We start from the raw sequence: 12,205 nt of genomic DNA, 5'->3' as shown, positions 1-12,205 counted from the left end.
CAGAAAAGGCAAGTTTGGTTTGTGCAAAAGGCTTGGATGTAGTGCTAGATCTTAAAAATAAAATTTAATGTAGATATATGTTTATTCACGGCATTCTATTTCCTAGACACTAAATAACAACCACATGTATTTAAAATGTCCACTCTAGGCCCTAGGAGTAGCTTGGACTTTGTCAATAGAATGCACCCTGAAGGCAATCTGCAAGACACGTGGATTCACCTTGACCATGTTCACCAAGTTCAAGGTTGGTCTACTATGGGTGCCCATGTCTATGACCCTTTCATTCGTGAGCTATTGAAAATAGCAATATGTGAGTTCAAAGTGGAAGATAGGTATGCCTAAATTGAGTTCTAGAAGATGTTGAATTCTGTGGTGAAGAAGTGTGGCTTTGTAACTCCTGAATTTTTAGGATTCATGGTGGCAGATGAGGCTACTGCAAATTGGATAGTTGTGCATAATGTATATGATGGTGGTGCTAAAAAGGTTATGAAGGGCAAGGAAAGATCATGTGTTTTCCACTTGGAGCAGAGCATGATCAATCACACAAGAAAATGTATATGTGCCTGCTCGCAAGGATTACAAGATTCTGTGCAAAAAATGGAGAAATGCTCGCATGGATATGGTAGCCAAACAGTGCAAGCAAGAGCTGCAAATTTTTTTGAGAAAGAATCATGGTGTGTAGGGGGAGATTCTCTACTTGGAAGCTTATCTTACATGGTGGGATATGAGGGCCTTCCATTGGGGGGTCTTGGTTTCTTACACAGAATGAGGAAGGGTTGTTTGTACTGAGGCAAAACACTCCAGCATAAGTACTAGTGTAGGATCTAAAAATCAAATTTCCTTGTGCAAAGTGATTGGTGTTGACTTGCCACCAATGGTAGTTTTGTAAAGTATAAACTATAACGCATACCTTATAAGGAAGTAATTGGGAACTAGACCATGCCTCGAGGGCACAAGAAACAAGTTCTATAGTGGGGAGATGATAAGTACAACCTCTACTAAGAAGCTAGTGAATTTGACACATTCAACAATGGAGGAGGCAGGCATCAACTCACGTAAGATGCAACAAAGTTAACATAGAGCAACGCAGCATGCGTCGTATAATAAATGCCCCATGCTCACAACCCTTGGGGTAGTTTTGGAGAATGATAGTCACAGGAAAGGCAATTCAGTGGAGATGTTGTCAAGGAAAATGTTAACAAGACCTTTTGGGCTATTTGTAGAAGTGAGCCACACAACATGGTCACGTGCTTTGGATTGTTACTTGAGAACAAGATGCGTTGTGGAAAACCAATCAATCCTACTGGCAAATCTATGTAGGAGGGAAACCTTGTGCTTGGTTTTTGGGGTCGTGTCATCGTTACCTTGGTGGTACTTTGGAGGGTTTCAAATGGTTCTACAACACCATTAATACCCACTCATAGGATGTTGATACTTCCTAGGTGCTTGGGCCACCAGGCCCCGCCGCTCTCCTAGTGTATGGCCCGTTGCCTTGGAAACATGTCTGATCGATGGTGAGATTACAGATCTTCCCACAAACGGATTTGTTTTGGAGTCAAGAGCCTTGCACTCCAAGAGCTAGAGAATTCACCCTACCCCTCCAAGGACAATTAGTAGTATGTGCCCTAAATATAGAGATGGCACGGTTGTTTGATTGGAGAGAGTAGTTGACAAAAGAATTCCATGACAAAATAGAAAAGGGAAAAACTCTCAACATTGAAGCGGTGCATGAAGCGGTCATCTTGTGTAAATTATGAATCACATGTATTTTATGTCAACACCTAAGGATCACGTGCCAAGGGTGTGAACTTTTCAGTCATGATTTCAAAGCTGCCTCATTGCACTTGTGAGGGGAATTTCAAAAACGAGAGAGCATACATCTTACTTATGTTCCATGTAAACACATTAACTTTGTGTTCTTGAAGGGCTCAACTTGGATGCACATGCTCATTGCTTCATGCACCAAGTAGCTCTATCAAAGGTCAAATTGTTCCAAGCACTCTCACGCCGTAGGTCACACTACTTCACATGACGATATGGCATGGTGATGAATGGGGGATTTAGCAGTAGTTATGTAGATAGAATTATGAAGAGAAATGAATCTTGTTTTATGGTGTTGGAAAGAAGTAAATTTTTTGGTGTGTGTGTTATTTCTTTGGTGTGTTCTTTTACAGCTCTCAAGCGCTACTTATGTAGATAGGATTATGAAGAGACATGAGACTTGTTTTGTGGTGTTGGACGCAAGTAAATGTTTTGGTGTGCGTGGTGTTTCTTTAGTGAAATCCTTTAAATCTCTCGAGTATGCCTGATTTCTTTGGGGATGATTGGTTTATATATACGGTTGTGTTTTGGTAACTTTTGTTTCTCATATTTTTATGTGTTTATCTTACCACATAGTAACAATATGATTTTATATTTTCATACATAGATTCAAAGCCTAAACTATTTTCACTTGCTCAAAAATGTTATTCGCTCGATTTCAGCCATTTGGTGTCTATTATCCTCGACTTCATGGATTTATAGGATATCGTAGTTGGCTACACTTAGCTACATGTGCAGAGGCTTAAAGAAAATTGTAAGTAGAAAGTGTGATCACTTGGTCAACAAATAGTTAAGAGATGAAACTTTAGCAATATGATCGATAGGGTGATGAAGACATATGGTCATGATAAGTGATAATTGAATAACTTCATGATGCAAAGCTAAAGTCAATGGAAGCACAAAATGTTGAGCTATGCAATAATAGTCATGAAGTAAAGAGGTAAATTGAGAAAACATCTTCCTCATTTCAAGGAGATGTAACTAGGGTCTTGTGAAAGGAAAAGAAGTGTTTGGACTCTCTAGTGGTGTGCTCAAAAGAAATGATTAAGTACCACATGCTATTGACCTCCTTCATGTTGTATGTTTTGAAAGATTGATTATAAAATCTTGTAAAGCATGTTGTTATAGAATGGTGCAATGTTCTTATCCTTGAGATAATGGGGCATGATATTGGAGTCAAGCAAGCAAGGGTTACATTACTCAAACACATGGTTTAAAATATTTTAAAAATGTAAGATGATTCTCAAAGTATTGCTTTATGTGACTTGGTGCATAATAGGTTTATCAAAGAACTAAAGAGGCCTGTTAGTCTTCATGTATGTTGTATGCATGTGATAGTAATGGGATAAACCATAGGGGAATAAGACACTGTATAAAGATTGTATTCACACATAGAACAAGAGGTCCCTTGAGACCCTTATCATTTTCATCTTATGGTGTCACCATGCCATAAAAATATATGAGTTCTAATGTTGAAGGCTTGTTGGGAGGTTTTCATTTTATGTGAGTTCCCAATATGGGTGCCAAATTTTCTTTGGCATTAATTAATTAGTTGAGGCAACAGGACCTTACGCTTAGGTTTAATTTTCTTTAGGTTTATTAACCGTAGGCAGCTAACGTGTCTATAGGGAGATTAAAAAAAAAAAGAAAAATCTGGAATGTTCTCAACTCATTCGAGAACCGGCTTACCGCACAACTCATCCTGGGCGAAAGGCTACGAGAGAGAGAGAGAGGATGCGGGAGAGAAGGGAAATCGAAAGGCCGGTGAGAGAGAGGATGCGGGAGAGAAGGGAAAGCGAAAGGCCGTGTGGTTCATAGAAGCGAAACCTGAGAACACGGTTTAAACCTTAACGATTAAGGTTTAAACCTTATGCCTCGATTAATTAATTAGTGCGTGTAAGCGAACTAATTAATTAATAGAGACGTAGAATGATGAGTACGCTTTGCTTTTGCCAAGAGTCATTAATGATGAGTTCATAGAATCATTTCTAAAGGTTGTGATTATAAAACCAAGTCAATTTTTGGTAAAATTTGTGATTATAAACACAAGTACTTTTTAAGAGGCGTCAGGCCTCGAGTTAACTCCCCTTGCAATGGGCATGAGTGTGCCAAAAGAAATCTTTTATTTATGCAATAGCTACTTTTATTTATTTATTTATGGAATTCGCTCGATCGGATCGTCTTATTCTCACTTTGGAGAGAAACTGGCTCGGGTAAGCCTCGTGTCCCTCTTATTGCCTCTCTGATGTAGAAGACAATACTCTCTCGATGTTTGCTCAAACAATTATAGGTTTTGTCCATGGCTCAAGACCCTCCCTTCACGTGTTAACTCATTGGGTGAGGGATGTTTGGGGTAAGCGAGGCATCAACGTCTGTCATATTAGATTTATGATCATTGGGTATATTTGCTTCATCTATGGAGTCACTTGTAATATTTAGAAGAGTTGTACCTCGGAACTCCTACTCTATTAGAAACAACAGCCTTTCGAGGTTTTCATCTTGAAAAACCCTAGCCTAAGAAGATAGCTGTTTGGGTTGAATTCCTTAGATTGAGATTTGTCAATGTCCCTTCCTTCTGACCATAACTTCAACCATAGGACAAGTTCATATGTTGTAAGTGGAAGAATTTGTCACCCTCAAACCCCATTCACACAAGTTTGTCTCATGCTAGATCCTCAAGATGATTTGTCAGGGAAAATTGACATAGTGGCTCAATATAGGGGAATGCTTCTCCCAAAGGGTAGATTATAGGAATCTCCATAATACCCCTAATACATGCTTTTAAGTGTGGGACTAAAGGCCACTTTGATAGGGATTGGATAGTACCACCAGATGGGTTCCTATAGACAAACACTGAACTTTCTAGTGTTGAGATAGAGAAAGGTAAGTAGCAAACACTCACCTCCTAGTGTTGAGATAAAGAAAGTAAGAACTAAGAGACCTACTATTTTATTCCCCAAATAAAGAACACTTAAGTCTTGCACGAGGAGAAGTATGCATGTGCATGGAATCATTGACACTAATGAAACCCACATCATAGTAGATCAAGAACATATCATAAGGCCCACATCATAGTAAAGTGGGAACATATTCTAAGGCCCATAACGTGTCCTGCTAGCACAAGGTATGACCATCTACACCCATTTGAAGTGGCCAACAACCAGGTACAACAAGTGCACAATCAACACACTAGCATGGTTGTGAGTGATCTAGGGATTTGCAAATAGGTAGGGTACTACCACAATGAGCTATCATACCAATGCAAGCATCCCTAGACCAAGATAGTGGTTGGGCATTTCCTCACCAAAGTGTTTTACCATGTACTAGGTTGGAGAGAGATTCTACCCCCTCACATGGACTCCTAGAAAGCATCCACCCAGGCCGTAGGTGGAATCCCCTGATTCACCTTCTCCATTGTGAAGCTCCCATAAGATCACCTTATACACAAGCTAAACACACAAGGTTAGGACACATAGAAGGGTGGAGGCAAACTCACCTTCCAACCATAGATTCTATTAGGAATCTTGAGGGTTAAGATCACTTGATACACAAGCTAAATGAAAACAGTTAGGACATATAGAAGGGTGCAGACAAACTCACCTCCCGACGATTGTAGATTCCATCAAGAATCTCTCATGAGCCAGAGGCTAAGGTTTCACTCCCTACATGCCAAGCTAGTTAGCCATGGCATCCCATACCACTAGAGCATGCCCTAAGGGACCCTCGACAAGATCGCATGTGTACCGCCATGTTTATGCTATGAGGGAGCAAGACTACTCCGGTCAGGCGGCACACTAACCAACTGTCCAGTGAGACAACTTAAGAACTGAATAACCCATAAGTAATTTATATAGTGACTATTGTCACCAAATAACCATCCAATCATAAATAGCTAGCAAAACCTTGGATTATCAATAATAATAAGCCCTAGCCACCTTAACCTATATGCTACAGCCTTCTCCCTACTCTCAGGGCTTCCCAACCTCGCCTAGCGTAGGACCTAATCTTGAGGATTAGTGCTAGGTACATAACATACTTTCCCTCCTAAGACATTTCCTCACCACAAAACAAAGTTAGGGAATCTCCACTCTAAACTAGAAACTATCTCCTAAGTTGAGTCTTGCACCGCCTTGTCTCTCCCCTTAATCTTAACTCAAGGATCGGCTTATTTCTAAGCTTCCTGACCCTAAAATCTATTATAAGCTCTGGCTCATATGAGAAACAAAGGACAAGTGCTTAACCTCGACCAGTTCTTGAGATGTATCCTCAATTCCTAGATTCTTCTTGAGTCTTCTCACATGAAAAATTGGATGAACTTTTACATTAGGGGGAAATTCTAACTTATAAGCCATCTTATCAACTCTTTTAGGATTGGGTAAGGTCCATAGTACCTAAGGGATAACTTCCTAACCTTCCCTTTCTATAACATCTTAGAAATCTTGGATAACCAATCATTCCCTTGGAAAACTCCCTCGAAAAACTCCCTTGGTTATTTGTAGATAACAAGCATTCCCTATTTCCATGGATTTTATTATCAAATTTCCACGAACTAGCAGAGGGCATGATACTATCTGGGTGGTGGTAGTAGACAGGCTGACAAAGACAGTGAGACTTTCACCTACAGCAATTGGTTTGGTATGCAACAATTTGTTGTGTAGCATTTCAAGTCATATGGGTTGCCTTGTGACATAGTAAGTGTCAGGGACTCAAAGTTTTTTGGACACTTCTAGTAGCTAGTTTCGAGAAGTTGGAGACTACACTAAGTATGAGTTCCTCTAATCATACTCACTTTGATGGGCAGCCAAAGAGAGGGAATCAGGTTCTGGAGGGTATGCTTTGTGCATACACCTCAAATTGGGAGACATACATCTCAATGGTCGAGTTGCCCTCCTACAATAGTGCAAAGTATTTGACTAATGCTTACATTCTATTTATGCTGATGTACGATTACCAACATAGATCTCCGGTAACTATATCAAGACTTAAGGGCATAAAGATTGGTGCGGCTATATATTTCTCAGCAGATATGCAATGCATTGTAATCTATTAATAGTGCTCATCATAGAGCATGATTATATGTTGTTAGAAAGCGTTCATCGAGGGAGTTTTCCAACTTTCCCACTTGCTAAAAGGAATCTCTAGAGGATGTAACAATTCTCTAGCTCTAAGGCACTTAGCCTTATCATTAGGAGAAATATGGACTCTCCATTTTTCCCCTTAAGGGGTTTCTCTCACTTCTCTCTCTCTAGAAAATGATTCTAAAATAATGTTATAATATTAGCTCTTGTAGAATCAAGGAGATCTCTTTATATTGTTTTTAAAAGAGATTCACCTATTATTTTATTGTAGTACTATCCCATCTCCAAAGTTAGGACCACCTGTCCTCAAAATTCTCAAATCTGAAATAATAATATTCTATTTGATCTAAAAATGTGAAGCATCTAAGATGTGACTATCTTAAATGCCCACTTGACTTTTCAGCTTCTAAATCCTTCCAAATAGATTACATTTACGTATTTCAAAATGGAAAAAGTTAAAAAATGGAATAACTTGATGTAGATATCAGATTTTTAAATTTCTTTTTACCCACGCCTACCTCTATGCTCTAAGAGTGTGACTGTTAATTTTTGTCATTTTTCATTAAGTATACAGGGGTTTATGAATATTTTCTTCATTTAGAGACTTCTCTAGATTTTTTAGAATAAGAAAAGTAGGGTTTTCAGTTTAGGGTGATTTTAGTTTGCTTTGATGAGATATTGCTTTAGGTTTTTCACTTTCCCTCCTTTGTACAAGGAAATTCAAATCTGTGTTTGTTTTCTTTAGTAGCTATGCTCAAGAGCTTTCTTTCCCTCCTAAACCACATTAATGAGTTTAGATATTCTCAATCATGGGGTTTATTCTCTTCTGTAGCAGAGAAATTGACAGGTAGGTTGATTATTGGGTGTCATTTAGTTAGAACCACATATTCATCTTCCCCTTCAATCATCTTTCTGTTTATCAATTTCTGCAAAAGAATCAAGAACAAGAGAGCAATGGAGGTATGATCATTATTGTTATCTGTTATGTTGTTTTATTTGAATTATTATGTTTTCTTTTCTATTAATGTTAATCTTGTTATTCTAAATGTGATTTAGTCATGTGTGAAATAGAAGATAATAGTTGAGTTTAATGATGTTATTTTTGTGCTATTTGAATTGTTTTGTTATGATTTAATATTGTCTGAGTTATTTTGTTTTCTTTTCTATTTTGACCATCTTATTGTTCTAAATGTGATTTAGTCATGTATAAAATAGCAGATAATAGTTGAGTTTAAGGATGCTATTTCTGTGTTATTTAGATTGTTTATTAGTGATTTTTTGAGTGAAATAAGTATGTGAAATATAATTGTTGATTAATAAATAGTTATGATTTAGTTTTAGGATATATTGAAGTCTATATGTTATGTTTAATAATATGTTATGTCTCGATTTGGTGGCGAAGACTATTTTGTGGCTATTTCTATTCATCAATCTCTGCAAAAGAATCAAGAACAAGAGAGCAATGGAGGTATGATCATTACTGTTATCTGTTATGTTGTTTTGTTATGGTTTAATTTTGTCTGAGTTATTATGTTTAATTTTGTCTGAGTTATTATGTTTTTTTATTAATGTTAATCTTGTTATTCTAAATGTGATTTAGTCATGTGTGAAATATAAGATAATAGTTGAGTTTAATGATGTTATTTCTGTGCTATTTGGATTGTTTTGTTATGATTTAATATTGTCTGAGTTATTTTGTTTTCTTTTCTATTTTGACCATCTTATTGTTCTAAATGTGATTTAGTCATGTATAAAATAGCAAATTATAGTTGTTTTCTGATGATGCCAATGCATTTAAAGAGGCGGTTGTAAACTTTCATAACTCAATGACAGAGGCATGGACTTCAAATTGCATTACACATGATATAGTTAGAGTGGTACATCATGCAGGATGGTTGACAACCCAAGAGAGAGTCGGTAGCAAATGAAAATATCAATAGAATTGTAATTATGAAATAACATTTGATGTTTATGAGAGTATCGGAGCAATCCAATGTTTTGAAGAAATAGGTGTTTTCTAAAGTCAACATGGATAACTTTTTCAAAATAACTGTTTACTAAAGTCAACATGGATAACTTTTTGATAGTGTTGATATGCATACTTGTGTGTGAGAGTATATACATACTTGTGTGTGAATAGTTGTGTTATTTTTAAAGTTGACTAAACTATTACTTATAAGTGCTTATAAGTGGTGAGACATTTACATTTTATCGTCTTCTAGCTTTCAAGCCATGGCACACACCAAGCAAAGTGCTAAGAGGTACCCTACTAAGACTCGCCCAACATAGCCCGAGGTCAATATACCAACGGAGACTGATAGTTCAATCTAACAATCCAGGAGGCACTACTACAGGTACAACGCATCCACATCCGCCACATCACAAGAAGCGTAGATGGAGACCAGGCACTGCTGCTCTTCGAGAAATAAGGAAGTATCAGAAAAGTACAAACTTAATCATACCGAGGGCGCCATTTGCAAGATTGGTGAGAGAGATATTGCAAGATCTCTAGTGAATGTCTCGTAATAGGTTCTATGCAAGACTTAGTTCTACAGTCAACAATGTGCCGAGATGGTCAGCCCAAATGTTACTAGCTCTTCAAGAAGTAGCTGAGGCATATTCGGTGGACCTCATGCATGATGGTTAGTTGGCAGCTATTCATGCCAGGCGTATCACTCTTATGGACAAGGATTTGAGACTTGTACAAAGGATTTGAGACTTGTACAAAGGATTTGTAATAATGGTGATGCCTTTAGTTTGAATATGGATAATATGATTTGAGTAAATCATACAATATGTTGTAAACCTGTGTTTCAATGTACTTGTAATCTATGAGAAGTGTTTTTAATACAAGTACAATTTGATGTTTCTTTCTCAATATCTTGGGTGTTATTATCTTTTTCTCTCGTAAAGTTTTTCAAGTTTATCGAAAGCATTATTTTTTAATTCACAGGCCTTATATGGATTTAGGATTTTTCACACAACATGTGTGCATGAAAGACTATGTGTATAAAATTTCAATGAATTTAGAAGTTTTAAAAATTTTATCTTTACTAAAAAAATATAATAAAAATTACTCTAAAAATTATATTACTTTAAACATTGAACGAAGTTCTAGAAACCCTAGGAAATTAGTGAGATGTTACATTAGAGGGGCTCTTATAAATAAGAAAATTACTAAATATAATAAAAATTACTAAAAATTTTAAGACCTATTTATTTTCATTCTATAAAAATAAAATATAAGTTATATTTTCAGTTTTTGAAGTTATAAATATAAGTTTAGAGATTTTCATTTTCATTCTATTCTTGTTTATCTTCTTCAAGAACATGGCTTGCACGAAGCAGACTGCTAAGAGGGTTGATCCCATGAAGGTCAGGCCCCCACCACCACCCACACATCGCAAACGTCACTGGTTGGAAACCCGGCACTGTTGCTCTTCGGGAAATCAAAAAGTATCAGAAGGCGGCATACCTTCTGATCCCGAGGAGGCATTTTTATCACCCCTCGTTAGGGAGATTATGGATGATTTTAACGCGAGTCGGCTATCTCAATGGCATCGTCGGGTCGACAATAGTGAGTCTCCCACACGATGGACAGTAGTAGCTTTGGAAGCTCTTCAAGATGTTGCTGAAGCTTTTTTAGTGGACATATATGGTGACACAATGTACGTAGCAGTCCATGCCAAAAGAGTCACGGGCCATCACTGACAAAGATATGCAGCTAGTTCTACGCATGTGAAAGTGGAGGGAAGATTATGGTGATTTAGGGTTTAGGATAATCTCATGTATATTTCACAATGTAATCTCATGTGATCATGATGTAAATGCTTTATTTAATGAAAATATTTTTTTATCCTTGCCAAGTGTCTACTTGTATTGTGATTTCAATTTCAAGTTAACGATTAAATATTATTTGTTGATCGCACGAATACAACAAAACTTCAAAAATATATTTTTTGTTAATATAGAAACTGCTACATCATGACATAGAAGCAAGTAGAAAAACCCTAAACTCTGCACCTCTTAGAACTAGGCTCAGCAGAGTCAGTAGGAGGTTTAAGCAAAGGAATTACAACAAAATTTCCTTCGATCTCGAGCTGGATAGCATGAAGATCAATCTTCCTAGTGGTAAGACCTAGGCCAACTAGTGAATGAATCTTCCCTCCACGTTGAGTTTCGAACAAGTATAGGAGCTTGCAGCGCTTCACAAGCACCACCTTCTCTAAGCTTGATTTCACAGGCATGGACTTGAATGCAGTAGCCTTTATTGAAAGACAATGTCTTGAAAGATTTTGCCAATGTACTTCTTCAAAGCTCCATCCTGGACTCTTCCTCCGACGCCCCTTGTTCCACCAGCTCTAGATACTCATCGACAAAGACAATTTCTTGAAGAAAACATTTGCATGCAAAAATAAAATATTAAAAATTATTCCAAAATACAATTGCATGAAAAATAATATTTTCAAATGAGATGAAATTGTCTGTGCGGGGCCTCGGCGGGGGCCTCGGGACCCCACACATGTAATCTGGGATGCATCAAGGCCATGCAGGCATGCCAGCCGAAGGCTAGCGAGACGATGGCCCTGAATCTGCAGATTCAGGGCCATCCTCGCCAGCCTTTGGCTGGCATTGCAGATTCAGGGCCATCCTCACCAGCCTTCGGCTGGCATAATGCTTGGAGGGCGCTGATGCATCCCAGATTACATGTGTGGGGTCCCTAGGCCCTTCAAGGCCCCACACCAAAATTTTCAAGAAGATTTAATTTTTTTTTAACGTACCTTCTCAGCCTCATCATTTTGTTTCCCATCTTATGCATCTAGGGATGCCCCAGGGATGACTCTATCACCATGTACAGGGTCCGAGAGGTCAATGCGTGATCGAGGTCTAAAGAGCTCCTCGTGTAGCCTCTCAAATTCTGCATTTGAGATATCATACTAAGGAGCAGCTTCTGCAGCACTTCTTTGGATGTGGATGATTGCAGAGACATCATCCATGCTCATGCCATCGTATCGGTCAATCTCGATTACTTGTGGAGGGACACCCACAATGTCAAAGTCAATGAGGTCTTTATCAACATCCCGGACAAGGTGGCAGTAGAGCTCTTCCTCCCTCAAATCCAAGACCTCGACGAGGACATCCTGCATGAGCAAGTACTCAACACCATCTATAGTGATGGCACTCAATGATGCAAGTTTTGCATTCTCAGTATAGGATGGGCTGCCTCTTGGTGGATATTTGACGAGTCCAAAGACAAGCTACATGCCTCCTCTTCTTGCTTGTCTAGAACTATCTCCTCTGGCTCC

The 12,205-nt window shown here is 38.1% G+C and overlaps 1 protein-coding gene across 1 annotated transcript; it reads left to right on the top strand.

The window, feature by feature from the left end:
* Window positions 1-10,229: 10,229 nt before the first annotated feature.
* LOC147637156 (histone H3-like centromeric protein CENH3) lies at window positions 10,230-10,610 on the top strand. Its single transcript, XM_086801016.1, has one exon. The coding sequence runs from the start codon at window positions 10,230-10,232 to the stop codon at window positions 10,608-10,610; it is 381 nt and encodes a 126-aa protein (XP_086657142.1).
* Window positions 10,611-12,205: the final 1,595 nt, after the last annotated feature.

The sequence above is a fragment of the Cibotium barometz genome, chromosome 7, assembly GCF_041138505.1.
Source record: "Cibotium barometz isolate CiBa-2024 chromosome 7, ASM4113850v1, whole genome shotgun sequence".
Classification (NCBI taxonomy): Eukaryota; Viridiplantae; Streptophyta; class Polypodiopsida; order Cyatheales; family Cibotiaceae; genus Cibotium; species Cibotium barometz.
The sequence above is the reverse complement of the archived record's forward strand: the minus strand, read 5'-3'. Positions and strand labels throughout refer to the sequence as shown.

Bases quoted from the DNA above. Each gene is read 5' to 3' on its own strand.
- LOC147637156 (XM_086801016.1), top strand. From the start codon at position 10,230: ATGGCTTGCACGAAGCAGACTGCTAAGAGGGTTGATCCCATGAAGGTC.